At 40.7% G+C, this 18129-nt stretch overlaps 3 protein-coding genes across 3 annotated transcripts; 1 reads left to right on the top strand and 2 right to left on the bottom strand.

Moving 5' to 3' along the window:
- Positions 1–22: 22 nt before the first annotated feature.
- On the bottom strand, positions 23–2952 carry snip1 (Smad nuclear interacting protein). Its single transcript, XM_083989638.1, has 4 exons — positions 2657–2952; positions 2318–2450; positions 1128–1669; positions 23–957 (listed from the first exon to the last, which is right to left on the bottom strand). The coding sequence occupies exons 1-4, from the start codon at positions 2815–2817 to the stop codon at positions 699–701; spliced, it is 1095 nt and encodes a 364-aa protein (XP_083845764.1). The 5' UTR covers positions 2818–2952; the 3' UTR covers positions 23–698.
- Positions 2953–3424: 472 nt separating this feature from the next.
- Positions 3425–5580, top strand: dnali1 (dynein, axonemal, light intermediate chain 1; the record flags this gene model as incomplete). The annotated part of the gene is made up of 6 exons (XM_083989400.1): positions 3425–3505; positions 4259–4395; positions 4477–4646; positions 4855–5033; positions 5273–5437; positions 5545–5580. 6 exons carry the CDS (start codon positions 3425–3427, stop codon positions 5578–5580), a joined length of 768 nt encoding a protein of 255 aa, XP_083845526.1.
- gnl2 (G protein nucleolar 2) lies at positions 5526–14464 on the bottom strand. Its single transcript, XM_083989399.1, has 16 exons — positions 14251–14464; positions 13453–13537; positions 13248–13342; positions 12924–13063; positions 11216–11400; positions 11069–11135; positions 10798–10956; positions 10567–10680; positions 9299–9427; positions 8257–8361; positions 7697–7855; positions 7337–7444; positions 6747–7225; positions 6543–6625; positions 6350–6429; positions 5526–6174 (listed from the first exon to the last, which is right to left on the bottom strand). The coding sequence occupies exons 1-16, from the start codon at positions 14312–14314 to the stop codon at positions 6031–6033; spliced, it is 2196 nt and encodes a 731-aa protein (XP_083845525.1). The 5' UTR covers positions 14315–14464; the 3' UTR covers positions 5526–6030.
- Positions 14465–18129: the final 3665 nt, after the last annotated feature.

The following is an 18129-nucleotide window of genomic DNA, read 5'->3' as shown; positions in this document are numbered from 1 at the left end:
ACACTCACACTCCAGAGACAACTGAAATTTTCCCCTTTATTTACAGTACAAAAATGGAAATCTTTACTATGAATGTTGTGGGTGTCTGACCAGACAAAAATAAGAAGGAGGAGTCTTTAAATACACACAACAGCATCGACTATTTCCCTGCACTACAAAGCAAAAAAGGCAATATCATTAAAAGTTGTACGTATGTATGTTTACTTTGACAATAAGCAATGCTTATTAAACACAGATCTAAAGTTCACATTCCACATTATCTTGTACATTGACGTATGCAGTCTGGACTTAGACGAGACATTAGATTTTCAGGTATACTTTGTACTCAGTGCTGTGATCCAAAAAAATATAAAATTAACTTTTGTATTTAGCAAGATACCTTTTATCTGGCACTGAACACTCTTTTTTTTTTGTTTTTTTTGTGAGCACTGTCAGTTGAGAGATCAGTCGTCATGCATCACACAGACATTGCACAAACAACCTGAGAATAGGAAGTCTTCTTTGAGACTGTTGTGGCAGGTTTAAGCAACAGTTCAGTAATTACAGAATACACAAACCAGCCTTGATCCATTATTCTACTGAAGTTCCACATTTATCAACATTGCTCCATTCCCTGCAGAACCTGCCGTTCGTCGAACACTGGTGATGATGTTATTTAACCTGAATGAACTTGGGCAATACAGTTCATGGGAACAGTGTTACTCATCGAGGCCCTCGTCCTCTTCTTCCTCTTCCTGCTTGGCGTCCACCTCGCTCGTGTCTGAGAACTCGTGCAGGAGGACGTACTCGCGGCTGCTGAAGCCAAACTTGAGAACGTCTTTTTCTTTGAGCTCATAGTAGCGCTGGGCGTCGATGCGCTGGTTGTTCAGGTAGGTGCCGTTGCCAGAGCCCAGGTCAATGATGTAAGGCCTCACCCTGCGGCCAGAGGTGCCGTCTGCACGTCTAAACTCCACCAATCTGGAAAAATACAGATGAAATGTTTATTTAGACTCCTATAAGAAAATCCATTGCAAAGTTCCAATTACTATCAGTTGTATCTACTTTGTCTGGGCTATACTGATTAACGTTATCAAGATTTCTACAACGGAGCAAAGTAAAACACCTTAGCTCATGACTGTTATACTTACCTATATTGGAATACTGCATGTTGCTTGGAGCAGGATGGGTGGTCAATGGGGATATCAGCGATTTTTCTCTGCCTCCCCAGCAAATAGGCACTCTGTCTGTGAATGTACATGACTGGAAGGGGTTCATCATTCTTGAAAGGGTACAGTCGCCATCTGCGTTTGGGAATGCGAGCCTCAGGGGGCTCGTTGTACTTGATCACCACCCCTCGGAATGTGTTGGTATCTTCCGTGAGCGCCCCGGACAGTCCAAAGTTGGGCTTCTCCTTATCAACAGGAGCGGCATCCGGATCGTTGCTCCCTCCTTCCAACTCTCCAAAAGCATCTTCTTGGTTTTCTTCTCGTTGCTGGTGGTTTTCCCTGCGCCGCTCGTTGTGCTGCTGCCGCTCAGCTTGTTGGGAGGCGAACGCACCCCGGTCTCTGTGTCTGTCCGCGCCACGGTCTCTCTCCCGTGGTCTGTCGGATTCCCACCTGCTCCTCCTCTCCTCTGGCTGCTCATTTCTTCTTCTGCGGTCATCACCGCCAGCCCGATGCTCATCTCGCTCCTAAGAGATATGCCCGTTAAAGAAAGTAAGCTCATTAGCTCAAGATAAACTTGAGCGATTATAATTTTAAGCAGCCATTGTGATCAAAGCTATTCATTCAGGTGGACTGATAAGACTGAAAAGTGGCAGTTTTTACTCCAATGATGTATCACACATTTGAAACTGCTGACTACAGCATTGCTGTTTCACATAGCTTATTATTAGCAATGACAGATATTACATTCTCTAAATATACAGCTGATAATAATACTAAACCCTAAACATATGATATTGTGTGTGTCTTGTGTGTGAACAGATCTTTTGACAAGAACTACTGGCTGTGCTCACAATAAACACATCCCTTGGCCCATGTGTTTTGTGTGTATTTACTAATTTTTACAATGTTATTATGTCAATTAATGGTACCATCAATGTAAATGCATGCCATGACCTGGAGCGTCAGATAACAACCCAAGTGGGTTGGTGTCAGTGAGCAGTGCTGTCAGTGAAACGAGTGGTACAGTGACATCATAAAATACCATATGCCAGTGCAGCAGCAGCAATAGCAACACAGATAGATAACAGTTAACAATAATGTATTTCTGCTATAAAATGTAGCTGTGGTCTGCGTATGCACATTCTGTTACACACAACTTAAAACCTAATCACCCGCTTTATTTTGACATCAGCACCACGATGAGGAGGACTGCGACTTCTCCTGTTTCTGGGGGATCTGCTGCCTCGTCTGGCCGGAGATGTTTCCCTTCTGCCCGGTGAGCGATCCTTTGGCCTGGCAGGAGACCTACAACAAGAAACACGAAGGTCTTTACACGACTTTCACGTTCACAACAAACAGTTTCCTTTCAGGTGCAACTAGTAGCCTACGGGGCTTTAGCAGTGCGTGTCAAAGGCTAACGTTAACAGGCGAAACGACCGTGTTAGCTAGCTGTTAGTCAGACAAGTAAAATGACATAAAACTCGTAGCTTTAGCGATTGTATGGTTTATACCTGCTTGTTCTCCTCCTCTGAGGACTTGAGTTGCCGCTGGATCTCGACCTGGAGCGGCGGGATGTGTGTGGCCTAACAGGGCTTAGCTTCTCCTGCTTTATCCTAACTTTAGAATCCCGCTCGGGAGATTCCCTTCTCCTGTGTCGCTTTTCTTTGGTCATTCTAAAGTAATTACACAAAGACGACGGTTAATGTGACTAAACACACATCACAGACCGCGCAAAAAGTATTTAACAACAAAGAAAAAGTCAAAAAATGTTCCGAGTACAAACTTCGACAGTTGTAATCAGTCACGCACTTCCGGTTCTTGTGGTGCGCCGAGAAATTTCTCTCGGCATGTCCGCTGTCGACATTTCACGTTAGTTCCGCCCCGACTGCGTCTCTTATTTGCTCTATTCAAATTTTATTAAAAACACAAGATAGTTTAAGAAGAAAGATCAAATATTTGCCTTAAAATCAAAAATAGAAAAACGCAATTTTGTGTAAAAATTAAAAATGACCACAGATGCAAACCCATCATCCATTATACTGTCTTCTTATGTTGTTTGATTAAAAATACTACCTACCTCTCTCAAGCAACCGAATCAAAACGTTGATTCCACTCGGGTCGAGTAAAGTGGAACGCTGGGAAGACGTTGCCATGACAACGCAAACAGCGCTAAGTTTTTGTCAACACCACCATCGAAATTTCTGCAACTGGAGCTCAAACTAAGAAGCTTTTGGCTTTAGTAAACACCTTGACTATTACTATTTTAATAGTACATCACAATGATTCCACCGGCCGACTCTCTCCTGAAGTACAACAATCCGGTTTTAATCACCAAAAGCTCGGACAGGAAATCACCCAAGGTGAGTTTACCAGTGACACCAGCCAGGTTTAGTGAACGTTACCGGGGTAAAATCACACCGGATGCAGAAATTAATTATAGTAAAATGTGGTATTTATAAACCTAGATGTAGGCTGTCTAGACAGAGTTTAGCACGTGTATGTGTTTTGTATGTGTATTTACGGAATACGGACCAGTGAAAATTGCTGTAAAGAGATGGTGATTCAAAATGACCCCTTATATTCATATCAATACAAAGTCCAGTTAACAAAAATGTATATTCATTTTTGGTATGACCGTCCTTTACCTTTAAGGTTGGTCAATTATTCCAAGCATCTGGGATAATTTGTCACATATCCTCTGTGGATTTTAGATGATGTCATAATCTATTCACCATATAATCCCAGACTGACTTCATGAAGTTGAGATCAGTGGTCTATGGGGGCAAAACCATTTGAAGTAGGACTGCTTGTTCCTCTTGTCTGCCTAAAACCTTTACAGTGTAATTAAATGTGGACCTTATATCGAGTTGTTTCTTCTTTTACTTGTGTGGCAGCAACATTACCTTTGCAGGACTGGTCTGTTGTTCGTGGTCGTCTCTAGGGTGGAACAGCTTCCCCTAGTGGAGAATCTGCAGCCTGCCAAATGTGAATGATTATGTTTGTGAATGTATGAGGAAGTAATAATACAGATCCACAGGTAGAGAAAGAAATGCATAAATGGGTGGCCGCTATTTAAAAAGTACATGGCTTATCACACACACGTTTCACTACAGGCACGCTCTTTGAAAGTGAGCCCTCAGCAGCTTGTTGACTCTGGCCCTGTTCCACCGCCTCCTAAACCCAAATCACCGTCAGCTGAGGCAACCAAGCAGGAAAATGAGGAGATCCTGAATGCCATCCTTCCACCCAGGTATAGTTTTCCTACCTACTCACAGCCTATTGCTCCACATTTAACATACCTTGTTATTAATCTCAATTTATGCTATTGAAGGGAATGGATGGAGGGGAGCCAACTGTGGGTGCAGCAAGTATCCAGTGCACCTTGTACAAGAGCAGATGTTGTGCACCTTGAGGAACTCCTAGACACAAAGCTGCAGCAGAGACAGGCCAGAGAAACAGGCATCTGTCCTGTCCGCAGGGAGCTGTATTCCCAGTGCTTTGGTAAAGACAAGACCAAGATGCTGGTGATCACTGAGGTCACTATAGCCACATTGATGAAAGAGACATGAATTGCTGAAGAACACTGATCACAGCTAGTTTTGATTTCTCATATTTCTAGATGTTTATGTTCTAGGCACATTTTCACCCACAGCTATAGAAACTCAGTTCTTATCATCCTATTGTCTGTTTACTTTTCTTTTACTTGAAGATGAGCTGATCCGACAGGTGACAATCAACTGTGCCGAGAGAGGTCTGCTGCTGCTGCGGGTTAGAGATGAGATTAAAATGACTATTGCTGCCTACCAGACCCTGTATGAAAGCAGCATTGCATTTGGCATGAGGAAGGCACTGCAGTCTGAGCAGGGAAAGACTGACATGGAAACAAGAGTAAGGGCACAGAGTTCTGTTATTTATTATTAATTATAAATTCAACATTACCATTTATAGTTAATTGAGAGATTCAATTTTTGCCCGTCCTCAAAGAGGATGGATACAACTGCACAGTCGTTTTTCAGTTAGGTGTCCAGCAGAGTGCACCATTTCTCTTCATGTGTTACTGTAAAATAAGGATAATGGTGGTACACTTGATCCTGTGTCTAATCAAGTGTGTCTCACTTCGTATCTAGATTTCTGATCTGGACAATGAGAAACTAGCATTGATGGAGCAACTGAATGAACAGAAAGCTAAATGTGATGCAATTGAAAAGAGAGAAAAAGAAAGGCAGCAGCTGGAGGAAAAGAAGCACGCAGAGGAGGTCCAGACCCTGAAGAAAAGCTACCAGCAACTCAAGGTAGGTTTCATAATTTCATGCTAAAGGAAATTGTCCTCTTGAGACCAAGCTTAAGCAGTAGCTCAGTCTGTCCCAAGATTTATATCAGTGTATTTGTGTTTTTTTAGGTCCAACTGGAAGGAATCATTGCACCAAAGAAATAACCTGACCAAGCTGAACCTCAGATGCCACTTCCAAGTATATGTTATGTCTGTTGTCTTGTTTGTCATTGAAATCAATTCATTTGACTTCATTCTGTGTGATTAGCACATATTTATTTTTTCTGTAACCACATGATTTGACAAGTACAGTTCAAACAATTACTGTACATTTCTCTTGAACATCAAGAGAGCGTTACACTTGTAAATGCTGAATGAAATGTCATTCACAAATAGAAAGAGTGAAGAGGAAAATAAGCTAAAAGGCAAGATATAGTCATCTTCCTGAGGGAGTCAAGGTCAGGATAAGGCATCGAGTGGCCACTTGACAAGGACCATTTAACTCTCAGTTTCATTCCGCCTTTTACCAGCTCTGCATTTCCAATAAAAACATGGCCTTTTTTGGGCCAATTTACATAAAGATTTATTGCAGGTGTTGTCTTTTATAATGCCAGTCTAGTGCTTTGATCTTTTGGCCTTTTGGCCCTCTGTGGCTGATGCTGGAACCTTTCTGTTCTTGTTCTTGTTTTTCACATTGTGTGTTTCGTAATAGCGTACGCCAACTTTCTTCGCCTTCGCAGCACGGTCCATCGCTCTTCTCTGTAGAGACAGACGAGAGGAACAGAGGGGGAGAAGACAATTGATGAATTATTCTGCTGCAAAAAGGGCTTTGATCTTCATTTATGTTATATCAGTAAAAGGATTAGACATTCATCTTAACATATCTACTTAGAGACTGGCTTGTTTGACATCAGAGAGAACAAACACTGCATACCTGTTTAGAGGTCAATCTTGGCGAGTTGGTGGATTCCTCATCCTCCCCAGCTTTCCTCTTCTTGCTCCTCTGGGCTGCAGCTGAATTCAAACAAAGATTAACAAAGTTGATGCTTGTGTTCCTCACTGAATCAAAAATAATTTCTGTGTTCAGAAACCAAACAAAGTCATGACAAAAGTCAAAGATTGACTACCTTTCTGTTGTGCTTGTTTAGCTGCTGCCTCTTGTTTAGTCTTGATGTCTGTGAGCGCTTTATCAGAAAGTGCCTTTGGTATCCTGTCCAAGGAGAAGAAAAAGAGTAAATCATTACCCAGCTAGGCCGATGATCATGGACCATATGTCACTTCCCTGGATAAAAGAATAAATATAAGTGATGTTTTGTCGAGAGCAGACTGACCGGATCGCAGAAAAGCGTTTGGACTTGGCCCGGTCCAGGAACTGCTTATATTTAGCGATCTTATCATCCAGCTCACGGATCACCTCGCGTGAACTCTTGTTGCTGTTTGCTTTGCCAGTCTGAGTGGTTGTGGGTTCGGACTCCTCAGCTTCTTCATCAGCTGGCTCAACATTGGTCCCGTCTTCCTCTCCATCCTCTTCTTCCTCACTGTCATTCTCGTCATCAGAGCCGGAGAAGTCAGACACTTCCAGGTCAGGCATCTCCACGGGAACCAGGTCTTCCTCGCTGAATTCAGGTGCCACATTAATCTTGCCAAAGTTCTGTCGCACATGAGCCAGAATCTTCTGGATTTGCTCTTTCTGTCTCTGCTGTTGGGGCTGGTGATCCTCATGTTCCTCTGACGTGGCGCCCGGATTGTCTGGCTGTTCCTCCTGCACATTCTCAGCTATCTTTGAGGGTCCTTCAACTGGCAATGACTCCTTGTATTAAAAATAACAATAAAAAAAGAGGCTGATGCACAGGGCACAGGTTGATGTAGAAAAAAGTAATGTCCTGAACAAACACAGGTGGAAAATACAATAAAGTCTCACCTCTTGATCCCCCTCAGGTCCAGGGGGTTTCACAAAGAAGGGGATACGTCCTCTCTGCCAATCGTTCAACACCATTTTGGAGACTGTCGAAAGATCTGGCTCACCACCCTGAACAATGCCGGGAAAAAGATTTGAAAAAGTAGTTCACATGCACTTTGATATTTAGAAACTGACCAGCTATGGAATGGCACTTAATAAAATGGACAAATAAAATAATCAAGCATTTTCAAAACATTCAACTTCCACTCCACTGACTATTGCTGAGAACCTTTAAGGTAGAGTTTTATAAAATAAATGTATAGAAATAAGACTTGAAACAAAAAGTGTTGCTGGTTAAGGTCATGTGAGGATCATTCTGACCTTTAGAAGTTTCCCACTGCGAATTGCCATCTTCTCAAGAAAGTCTTCAGCATTGTCCCAACTTGGGATGCGGTAGGTTTTCTGAATGTATTCTGGCTTGGCCCGCTCCAGTACTGCCCCAATGTGCTCCTCTGGGTTCTTGATCTTCTCCACTTGAACCTGTCAGGGAAGGGGGAGGGAAAAAAAGTGTGCAATTGAAGATGTGAACCTGTAACCTTTTAGTTACGGAGACTGCATGGCCTACAAGTTAAACCTGTGATCCGGAAAAGGGATCTAGAGGATCAGAATTGGAGCAGCAGAGTATGAGCATTATGAGGTCCAACCCACTTTAAAGTCTTTGTTCATCACTCTTTAGTAACTAAGGAGCTGTCAAAAATGCCACATTAGCAGTCGGTGGATTATTGTAAGTAACTGGAACAGTGTTTGTGCAAAGAACTGGCTGGTCATTTTTTCAGAGGCTACTGTTTTTCATCGCCATGAAAAGCAAGGATTGTATTGATGTGGAGGCAGATTCCACAAAACCTCCAAAGATAAAGGAAAAGAATGATACAAAGACTTACCACTCCTTTCAAGACAATATCAGATTCACTGTCTTCTGAAGGGTAGACAACACCAGGGCAGTCAATAAGGAAGATGCGCCTCATCAAAGTGATGTACTGCCACACCTACAATGGGAAAAGATAAATGTTGAGTGTATGGCAAAATCATTTCAGCTGCTATCTATTGAAAGGAAATGATGGGGGAAGTGTGATGAACCACAAAAAATGTTAAGGAAATTTAATTTCAGGAAAAGCGAATAGTGTATTTACAGTCCGGTAGAAGTGACTATTCTTATAAACACAAATGCACATCCAAATCAAAACAATGGAGTAGGTGTAACAACAGCGCTGCAGGTCTTGAGCCTGTTAAGCTGTTGGTTAACGTTGTTGAATAAAAGAAGTACTGGCCACAGGCCCATTAGATTCACTGGATAGGTGTGCATATAAATCTCCCTTCTGTTGTGGTCCAAGTTCACAATTTTCGCAAGCATGGAAAAGTAAAATATATTTTCCCCTTTCTTTCCCCTTGACCCTTCGTTGGACATTTGAGTTTTCAGGCCCTTGTTCGTTTCCAAACAGGATAAGCAGCCCAGGAGAGAGGAAATTAAGGATAAAAATGGTTGTTGTTCCTTCTCTTGGCCTCGTCTCCACTTAGATTTTCGGTTATATGGTTAAGAACACGGAGCAGACTCTTTCTGTTGTTGCAGCTATCAACAATTACTGAGTTTAGAAAGGTAACATGTATCTTTTGACCTCCAGTCGCCCTCCCACTGAATCTAAGCTCCTCTTGGCTTCATATATGATTCAAATGCCAGAGAGCTTATGTACTATTGCTCCTATCATTTCATCAGTATTCTAATGTTTAGGCATTTGAGTCACATCAGACAAATTTCCATTATACTGTGAACTGCACAGTTTTTCATCCCAATCTACTGCCAAATACCTTCAATGTTAATATAAACCACAATGTATGCAAACCTGTAGAGCTGACATTAATAATCACTGCAGTGCGTCGTACAGGACTGCCTCCTGCGGAGCGGCTGAGATGACGCATCGATGTTACCTTTGTTTCTCCGGCGAGCGGTGCCACATTGCAGACCTTCTTAGACCGCAGTGTGTTGATGACTGAGCTCTTTCCCACATTAGGGTAGCCAATGAAACCCACGCTTATCTGTTTCTTGTCTGTGTGGAGCTGTGGGAGACAAAAAAATAAAGTCAGAGTGTTGTGTTTCGTAAACAACAGTCTCAGTCTGTCTTCGGTTCACTGAGGTAATTTTAGATGGGGCTCTGTTGCCATTAGCAATAAAATAAGTGGACTTGTCATTGCTCCAGAACTACAATGTTCGTTCAAAACACATACCAAAGAATATCTTAAAAAGGATTTTTTCATGTAAACATCAGAATCACGAAGGTCTAAAACCTTTTAAAAACAAGAGGTAAACTCTGAAGACTGTTTTGGAAAAGGTTTTTTGCCTTGTTATCTCCTGACTTTTTGGTGAATATGGTCCAACAGAGAGAAACTTTTACAGGGGAAAGGAACACACAAGTTTTTTCTGTGTCTCTCCCATAAAAGCCTCTTTAAATCACAATATTAAATCTAACGAGAACATTCCATTTGAACATCAAACCCTTTTGATTTCTTGACCTTTTAGGTCTTCTCACGCTTTCATAAACACACTTCATTCCACAGCCACTACGCCACATTGCATGTTCAGGTAGGTTCAGAGAAAAACATTTTATCACAGTAAATGTAACATTAGGTCTGGTTAGAGATGCATGTCATTGTGTAGTTAATGTTTTATACGAATACTAAAGGAATGATACAGGAATACTGTGTGAGCATTCAGTGAATTTCATAAAGAATATTGACTTGTTACATATTGGGTACTACCTCTAATTGATATATACATCTAATGATGTCAGTGATTCTAATGTTATCATGAAGAAAACATCAACGGGAAAGTTCTTAAAACTCTCATATCTTCATAATTCCTGAACTCTTATCTATATGAAGTAGAATGTGATATAACTACCATGTCCTTAACTGGCTCTTATCTTGCAAATTGTACAATATTAAAACAAAATAATTGTGCTTCATTGAGCTTGAATACCTTAATTTATGATAAGAAGATCTGTATTTCTAAAAGTGTGTAAACAGCATATTCCAAGATCACAAGAGTTGCACTCTTCATTCAACGCCATTAACTAAAAAAAAACTAAAGAAATGGCTTTGCTTCAGATGTCTACACTCTGTCAGTGGATCAGGAAATAATTTAGGCTCATTACAAATCAAACATATTTTGCCTGTTTGAATTGTGAGTGCGTGCTTACCTTGCCAAACTGCCTGAGCAGCTGAATGAGGGAGCCTTTACCAAATGAATTGGTGAGGCTAGCATGGAAAGCCAGAGTGGGGTACTCTTGGGACAAAACAGCGACCCACCGTTTCTGGTATAAAGTTTAGGGGGGGGGGGGGGGGACAGTTGTGTGATTTAGTATCATGAAAAGACAGGCCTCTCAGTCAAACGGAGGGAACAAAAGACCAACATGTTGTAAATATCTTACCGTGACCCAGGTGGGGATGAGATCACACTTGTTTAGCACAAAGATCAAATGCTTCCAAGATTTCTCCTTCTTCAGATATGTCTCTATGCTTTTTGAGCGTGTTCCCATGGGATCACGGGCATCCAGGACTTGGATGATGACATCAGATGAGTCAATCACCTATTACAATAAAACAGTCAGGAATAAAGAATGTCCCTTCATTTCTTTGATGTACTAGGTCTACTTAAACATAATGTATGGCACCAAGGAGAGGGGAGGGAGGCAACAATACCTTATAAAGTTCTCCCCAGATCCTTTTGGATTGACCCTTCTTGAAGATTTCCTCACGTACTTCGGCCCTATGGCAATATGAGAATTTAAAAAACTATATTTTTCTACCTTATATTCGTATAGATGCGTATCTTACTGAGCGTCTTACCTGACCCCGGTGTCCTCCGTCACCAGGTCTTTGTCCTTGTCTGCACTGTAGCTCAGGGCTGAGGCCTCAGCCTGCTCCACAAGGTCTTTCATATCCCCCACCATCAGACTAGGCTTTTTCCTCTGAGCCTTTGGTCCAAATGTGGTTTCAAACCCTTCTGTGTCTAGAATGTGCACCTTGGAGTTCTGCAGTTGTAGAACGAGAGAAAATGATTAGATCAGACTTGTGTTGCAGCTCTGACCAGAAATATTTCACTCTGCTCAGAACAAATGCGAGTAGTTTCTTGAGACGTCTATTTTAACTTATTTTTCAGTGAATCAGTGTTGTCACATTACAGGCATTTTAAGCAAGTTTTATTTAAAAGAAGAGTATAGAGAGAGTGTTATCTGATGTAATATAGTAGCCATCATTTCTGGTATTTGTTGAAAAAATATGTTGTTGTTCCATGAAAGTTTGGACAACCTCTCATCAAAGTAGGCTATTACTGGACACACAATACAGTAATGTTGTATTGAAACAGATGGGGTGAAAAGAGAAATGGGTTTTTGTCAAAGCTTGATACGGTCAAAGTGATAACGCTCTCTGAGGGGTGTCAGACAGAATCACAGAACAAATGCGTACAATCAGCAGAACACCCAAATATGCTACAACCAAGCCAAACAAAGAGCCAAGTCTGTGTCCATGCTGTGCTCCAATTATCTCATAACACAAGCCATACGTCTATTGCAACACTGCTATGAGGGGCGGTGGACAAACAGTTCACAGCTTTGTCACAAACAATGCCGTTTAAGGCTTCAGGTTGATTTGACTATCTGCCAAGATCTTCTTGCAGGCCTCTCCTGGGTCTCTGAAAAAAGAAACATTTCCTCATTTGAACCACAAACTATCCTCACTCCATCTTTCTTTTTGGAGCAAGATCACTCCACTGGTCAATCAACGGTCAGGACGTCTGATGGTTGTGTGACCATTAGAGAATGAGGGTTACTTCACTAAAATGAAATGAAAAACAATAGCGTGCGTGTATCCACTGATGACTTGGACTCACTGCTTTAATGGAAAGAGCACAACTAGAAGAACCAGCAGATGAAAGAAAAGATATGCCACGATACAGACTTTTTGACAACTTTTTTGTCAATGATTAATTAGCCATAAAAGTAACAGGAAATCTTATTCTACACTTTGATGCTTTAACCTATAAGATAAACTCTCATGAGGGAGTATATTGAAAACATAGAGAGGACTGAAGCAGACTCAATGTTATACTGGAAGAGAACAAGAAGAAGTGGATGTTATTTGGAATCATGGTGGTTTTTCTGGTGGAAAAGTTACAGCCTGGCAGCAGGCAACTCTTTGATGCCAAGCACAGTGAAAATACACTCAAGGTCACTGAAGGGCAGAGTGAGAATTGAATGAGGATTAAAGTGAGCACCGGTGTTCATCTCACCTCATAAAATATCTTGACACAAGCTACTGAGGAAACAGAGGTATGATTCTTATCGCCAGGCAAAAATGTCAATAGTTTTATATGCCTGTACGGTTGCAATAAAAATTTATAGGTGTAAATTCAGATTAACAATGCGCGTCCCCTGTGGAGAGCCTTTGTAGAGCCACAGGAACCATCATAGAGACTGCACAAGACAGAAAATAGAAACATTTCTCCGCTTCAAGTCAAAAGCAGTAAAAATAGGTTTATACCCTTCATACTCACATGGGCTTTGACTCTATCATGCAAAAGAGACATGGGGAGTTTGCTTTGTCTCATCACCACACGATATGGATCCTTCTGTACTGCCCCCATCTCTTCCTGGAACTTCTGCAGAGACGACTGTTTGATCACACGGGTATTTGCTGAAATACAGTTGATGGAGATGCAAAGTATGACCTGGTTAATTCAGATATGCTTTGTGTCACTGATTTCACGTTTGTTTGCAGGCTCACTGACGAGTAATATCAAGTTATAACAAATGCAATATGCTGACAACTACCAAAGCAGAAGCTGCAAAAATACACAACAACAATAAAGTGCACTTACTGAACCATTTGATGTTCGGCTCAACTCTGGCAACAGTCCCTGGAGCCACTGTGGACTGGAACTGTAAAGGTTTGATGACTTTTCCACGATCATTACTAAAAACAAAAAAATCAGAGTAAGTCTGACCTGTGGTTTCTCACATCCACTTAGAAAATCTGCAGATCACCTTCTCACAAGAATAATGTAACTCTCTACAATCAATTACCATCTCTGTTTCTGTCTGTACATATTCAGACGCTTGATGGTTGCTCGGTCCCTCATGTTGTTCCCGCCAGCACCTTTGGCTCGATCTGAGAAAATACACACACAATTGCTTTAAAGTTTCTGTCTGTTACACTACACATACATATGTACACACACACAGTTGTAATGAGAATACACTTAGTCCCCAGCATGCCAAATCAAAAGCTAATACACCTGTATTGCCATAAATAATAAATATATATGTTGTACTGGTCATAATTAATGGTTTAAGCGTATTGTTGCGATGTATGGTGTTGCTGTGTTGTTCGTGAAGTGTTTGTACTATTTATCTGAAACAGTTTCCATAAATACAACATTATAACGTTGGTTAAGGTTGACTAAATAACAGGACTTCTGCATTTGTCAACACTAGTTGCAGTTGTGTGAAACTAACTTTATTGGGATACATCGGAGCAGCTTTAAAAGACACATTAGGATCACTTAATAGTAGCAGTTGTCTCTGCACTTTGAAAACAATTAGTGCTAACACTTTATTTTAAAAATGAGTACGTCAGTGTCACATTTAAAAGGCCTGACGCCACCGCTGCAACAACGTGTGTCAGAAGTTAACTTTCATTACGTCACCCCGCGTTGTTTGGTTCATATAGACACATTGCACTGCACATTGTTAGTGGCTATATAAACTTAACATAGGAAAATTAGCAATATTTTTTATTTTCCAGAGCATAGTATCGCCCGGCTAGCAAGAATTAGCATTAGCTGTAAACAAACGGTGTGGCTAATGGAGGCGTTAGCTCACCGGGGTTGCTGCTGGACGACGAGGGGTTTATGGAGCTTTTCCCCTTAAAGCGTGGCTTCACCATTTTGACCGCTTAGTCGGCAAAGCCCCGTACAGACACAAAAACGGTAGAGACCACTTGAAGAAGTCTTGGAGCGGAGGTTTAGCTGCTGTTATTCCCCTCAGCTGGAATCTGTACACCGTACACGTGTTGTACGGGGAAGCAGGAAGGACGTCACCGGGGAAACGACAACGACAAGAACCAATCAGAGAGCTCCTGGGGTGCAGCCGCGCACAGCATGTCGGTATGTCACTCTGCATGTGTGTGACAAATTCATATGGACGCTTACCGTAATTATAATTCATTCAAAATAAAATAACTCAAAACTCAGAGTTACAAACACAAATGTTATTCTGAAAAATAAAAAATGTTAATGATTAATGGAAAAAACTGTAAATCAAACATCTGTTACTTTGAAATAGCTACAGATAAATTACAAATACAATTTAAACATAATCTAGACCTTAGTAACAGATCTACAACTAAATGTTGCATTGCCATGCTCTTTTTATCCCAGAAGGGGGTGCAACACAGTCTCCATTGTGAAGTTGTCATGCCAACATGTCCTGCTGAATATCCATGGGTCTGCTGTGCTTACTTTAGCCCATCATTACCTGAGGAGGCTGCTGTTCGCAATCTGAAGTGAATAATAAGGGTCACAGGAGGCACAAGACTTGAAAGAAAAATATGTTTTGCTCAATAAAAGAGGTGTGGTGGTTGAATAAATGTGTTAAGGTTAAGATAGGGAAGAAAAAGGTTGTGACTTTTCCTGGTTCACCAGAAGGGTCTCAAGAAAGTTTTTAATTGTTGAATTATGTTTTCCCATAAATGAAGATATAAGTGCTCATTCAAAGCCTTCCACACAGTGCAAAAATACAACTCAGATGGGGAACCTACAGGATGCTTTTTTTGTTGTTGTTCTAAAAGTACCAAGATGGCCTGGTGTCCTCCTCGTGGTGGCTATGGCAATGCAATGCAAAAATACAAATTCACATTAAACAATTAATGCTATTTTCTATATTATTTAAAAAAGAATTTTGAATGATTCAAGTTAGCTGATAAAAAATTTGCAATAGAAATAAGACAATAGTCGCAGAATACTTTGATCACCCAGGCCAATGATTTTCATTAGTAATGCAGAACTAATGAAGGCCTTTAGTCAGCCTGTTTGACACCAGAATGTATGAAAGGCCAAGTTTGTCTGGTTGTGATGATGCTGCCTTCACAGTGTGTATGATATGTTACACAAGTGTGGCCTGGTGCCAAGGTAGGCAAGTTTGTAGAGACTCCGGTCTGGAGAGGCGCCATCCAGTATTCAGTTTATACAGCAGGGAGACCGAGGAATGTTCTCTGTTCATTTTCATACACATGAAATTGGAACTGACTGCATCAGCAATCCAATGCAATAAATGATTTTTTAAATCAGAAAGTAGCATTTTCTTCCCCTTTTCCGGCTGAAATCCACATAGAAGAAACTCTAGGCAGAAGAAACAAAAAGAAGCTGTTTAGGTTCAATCCAAACATGTCTTCCTTTTTAAAATCCTCATTTACAATTTAAAAGTTCCCCTTACAAAGCATATTTATGCAGACAGGAGAGAAACAAACATTGTTAAATCCCTTTTATTTCAAGCCAACTTTATTTGAACTCAAATGGCTTACAGCCAGAGGTTGTTTCTCTTGCAGTTTCAGCCAATTTTTACCTTTAAATGTGACCATTTTAAATCGTATGCCTAAACACAACCTTCTGGTTTGGCCCATACAATTACAGCACTTAAGTGATAAGATCCCCTGCCCTACCTTGAAGAGTGCTGACTTAAAATATAGGTTACACGTCTCTCTGCATGTTGCGTTTGAGCACCTGAATAAAGAAATTATCATCCTTTCACCCCCTGTAATGTCTTCAAGCTCATTTGAAACTCTTATTCTCGCACTGGTTGAAACACTTTGTAGCAAAAGACTGAAAAAAGATGAATTTTTTTGTTGCCTTGAGGAAATTTAGTTTCCTTCCATAAAAACCACCACTAGTTAACCTCTTCAATTAGAAGAGGCACTAAACACAGTTTACAGTATGTAACCTCAGTCATTCTGTCATCAGAACAAACGCAGGGTATATTTTGTCTGTCCTCACATCCGTATTCAGTGGTTGTGCATTTTACAGCTGCTGAACCAACAGGTTGGCTGAACTTCATGTGACCTTGATTTGCATGAAAGTGTATATTTAGGCACAGAGCTGACACAACTGAGAAACCTAAATGGTCGTGCAAGCATCAATCAGAAGGCAACAGGGCAAGGATGGACCATCCATCTACCATCAATGACAGATTGACCACAACTTGTGATTGATGCCCCTCAGCAGCAGGAAAAACACCAGACATATGCAAGGCTTATGAACAATTTTAAACTAATAAATCTTATGATAGGGTGCATTATGCTGCATAAACAAGACGGAAAAATGAACTAATGCGTTTGCCTGGAAGTATAAAATCCAGTAATTTTAGTAACATTATATTGCTCGTCGAAACAATATTCGGTAACCGAGGAGACATAAGCAGTTACTCTGTTCTTGTTTCATACAAACATAAAAACACATAAATAGCAGCTATAAATTGAACAACTACAATAAATAGCAGATTTGGGAGCAGTTTTATAGTACAAAACACAATTCTGTTGTACACTACATTTTATAGACCCATATAACTGGGAAAAAGTTGAAAGCGAAGGAGCTCCATGTTTTCTGGCCTTCCATAAGGGTGCTGGAGTGAGAACACTTGACAGATGATGTGAGAATTTTTCCTGTTTGCCTCCCTTCTTTGGTCTCCTCACTCTGGTGTATGGCAGGTAATAGCTTGTCTATTTCTCTGTAACTTTATGGAGTACCAGCTTTCAGTGATAGCATGCATCTCACGCATAATACCCATTTAATCCATCAGTCTCCATGGTTTGTGACTGACTGCTCAGGAGTTATAAGCAGTGAGGCATCAGCATTAGAGCACCTGTATTTCATAAGGTTATAGCAGAACTTTGCACAGACTGATACCTCAGTCCCCCCATGTGTTTTACAGATTTTTGTATTCAGCTAAAGTGGTTCATTCCAAAATGAAGTAAATGATGAGATGTCTACTGTTTGAAAAAAAAAAATTCAAAAGGAAAAATATTTACACATTCTTTTAAAGTGATTAATGGTATAAAACGCATCAAAAATGTTGAGATGTTTCAACTTTGACAAAGGCACTAGACCTGGAAAACACCTGCTTGGACAGCATGTAATTAAATGAGCATTTTAGATTTACTGAATGATTTTCCTGACAAACACAACTGTTAATCCTCAGTATCTTTAATCATGTTCAGCTGAAATGAAGCAAACAGAGTGAAATACAAAATAACAATAAACATTGTTTAAAATAGGATTTGTTTAATGGAAAACAGTGAAAATCTAACGAGCTTACACCAGTTACAAATTTACAGTGGGTCGTAAAACCACAACACCCGAAAGTACAGAGTTTCATCATAAAAACAATATCATTAAGCTATTACTTCCTCACTGTTGCTCAGCAAGGCCATAATATGTTGTGGCAGGAATTATAAACATTTGCTTTAAAAACTTTTGCACCCCCACATCCCACGTTCATTTGGTGAGAAATACCAGATGCAGAGGATTTCAGTGGGTAAAGGTACTCAGAGATTTTTAAATCTACAATACACAGTAAGATGGGAACAAGTTAAATGGGGTTAGTGTGATGGATGCCGCTTCACAACTCAGCAGTAGTGTATTGAAGCTCCTCATAACCCGTTCATGTGAATGTGTGCATTTGTGGATAATATTTCAGCCTGGCTCACTC

Source organism: Trachurus trachurus (assembly GCF_905171665.1).
Source record: "Trachurus trachurus genome assembly, chromosome: 16".
Lineage (NCBI taxonomy): Eukaryota > Metazoa > Chordata > Actinopteri > Carangiformes > Carangidae > Trachurus > Trachurus trachurus.
Note: the sequence above shows the minus strand (reverse complement) of the source record. Positions and strands in the feature narration are given on the sequence as shown.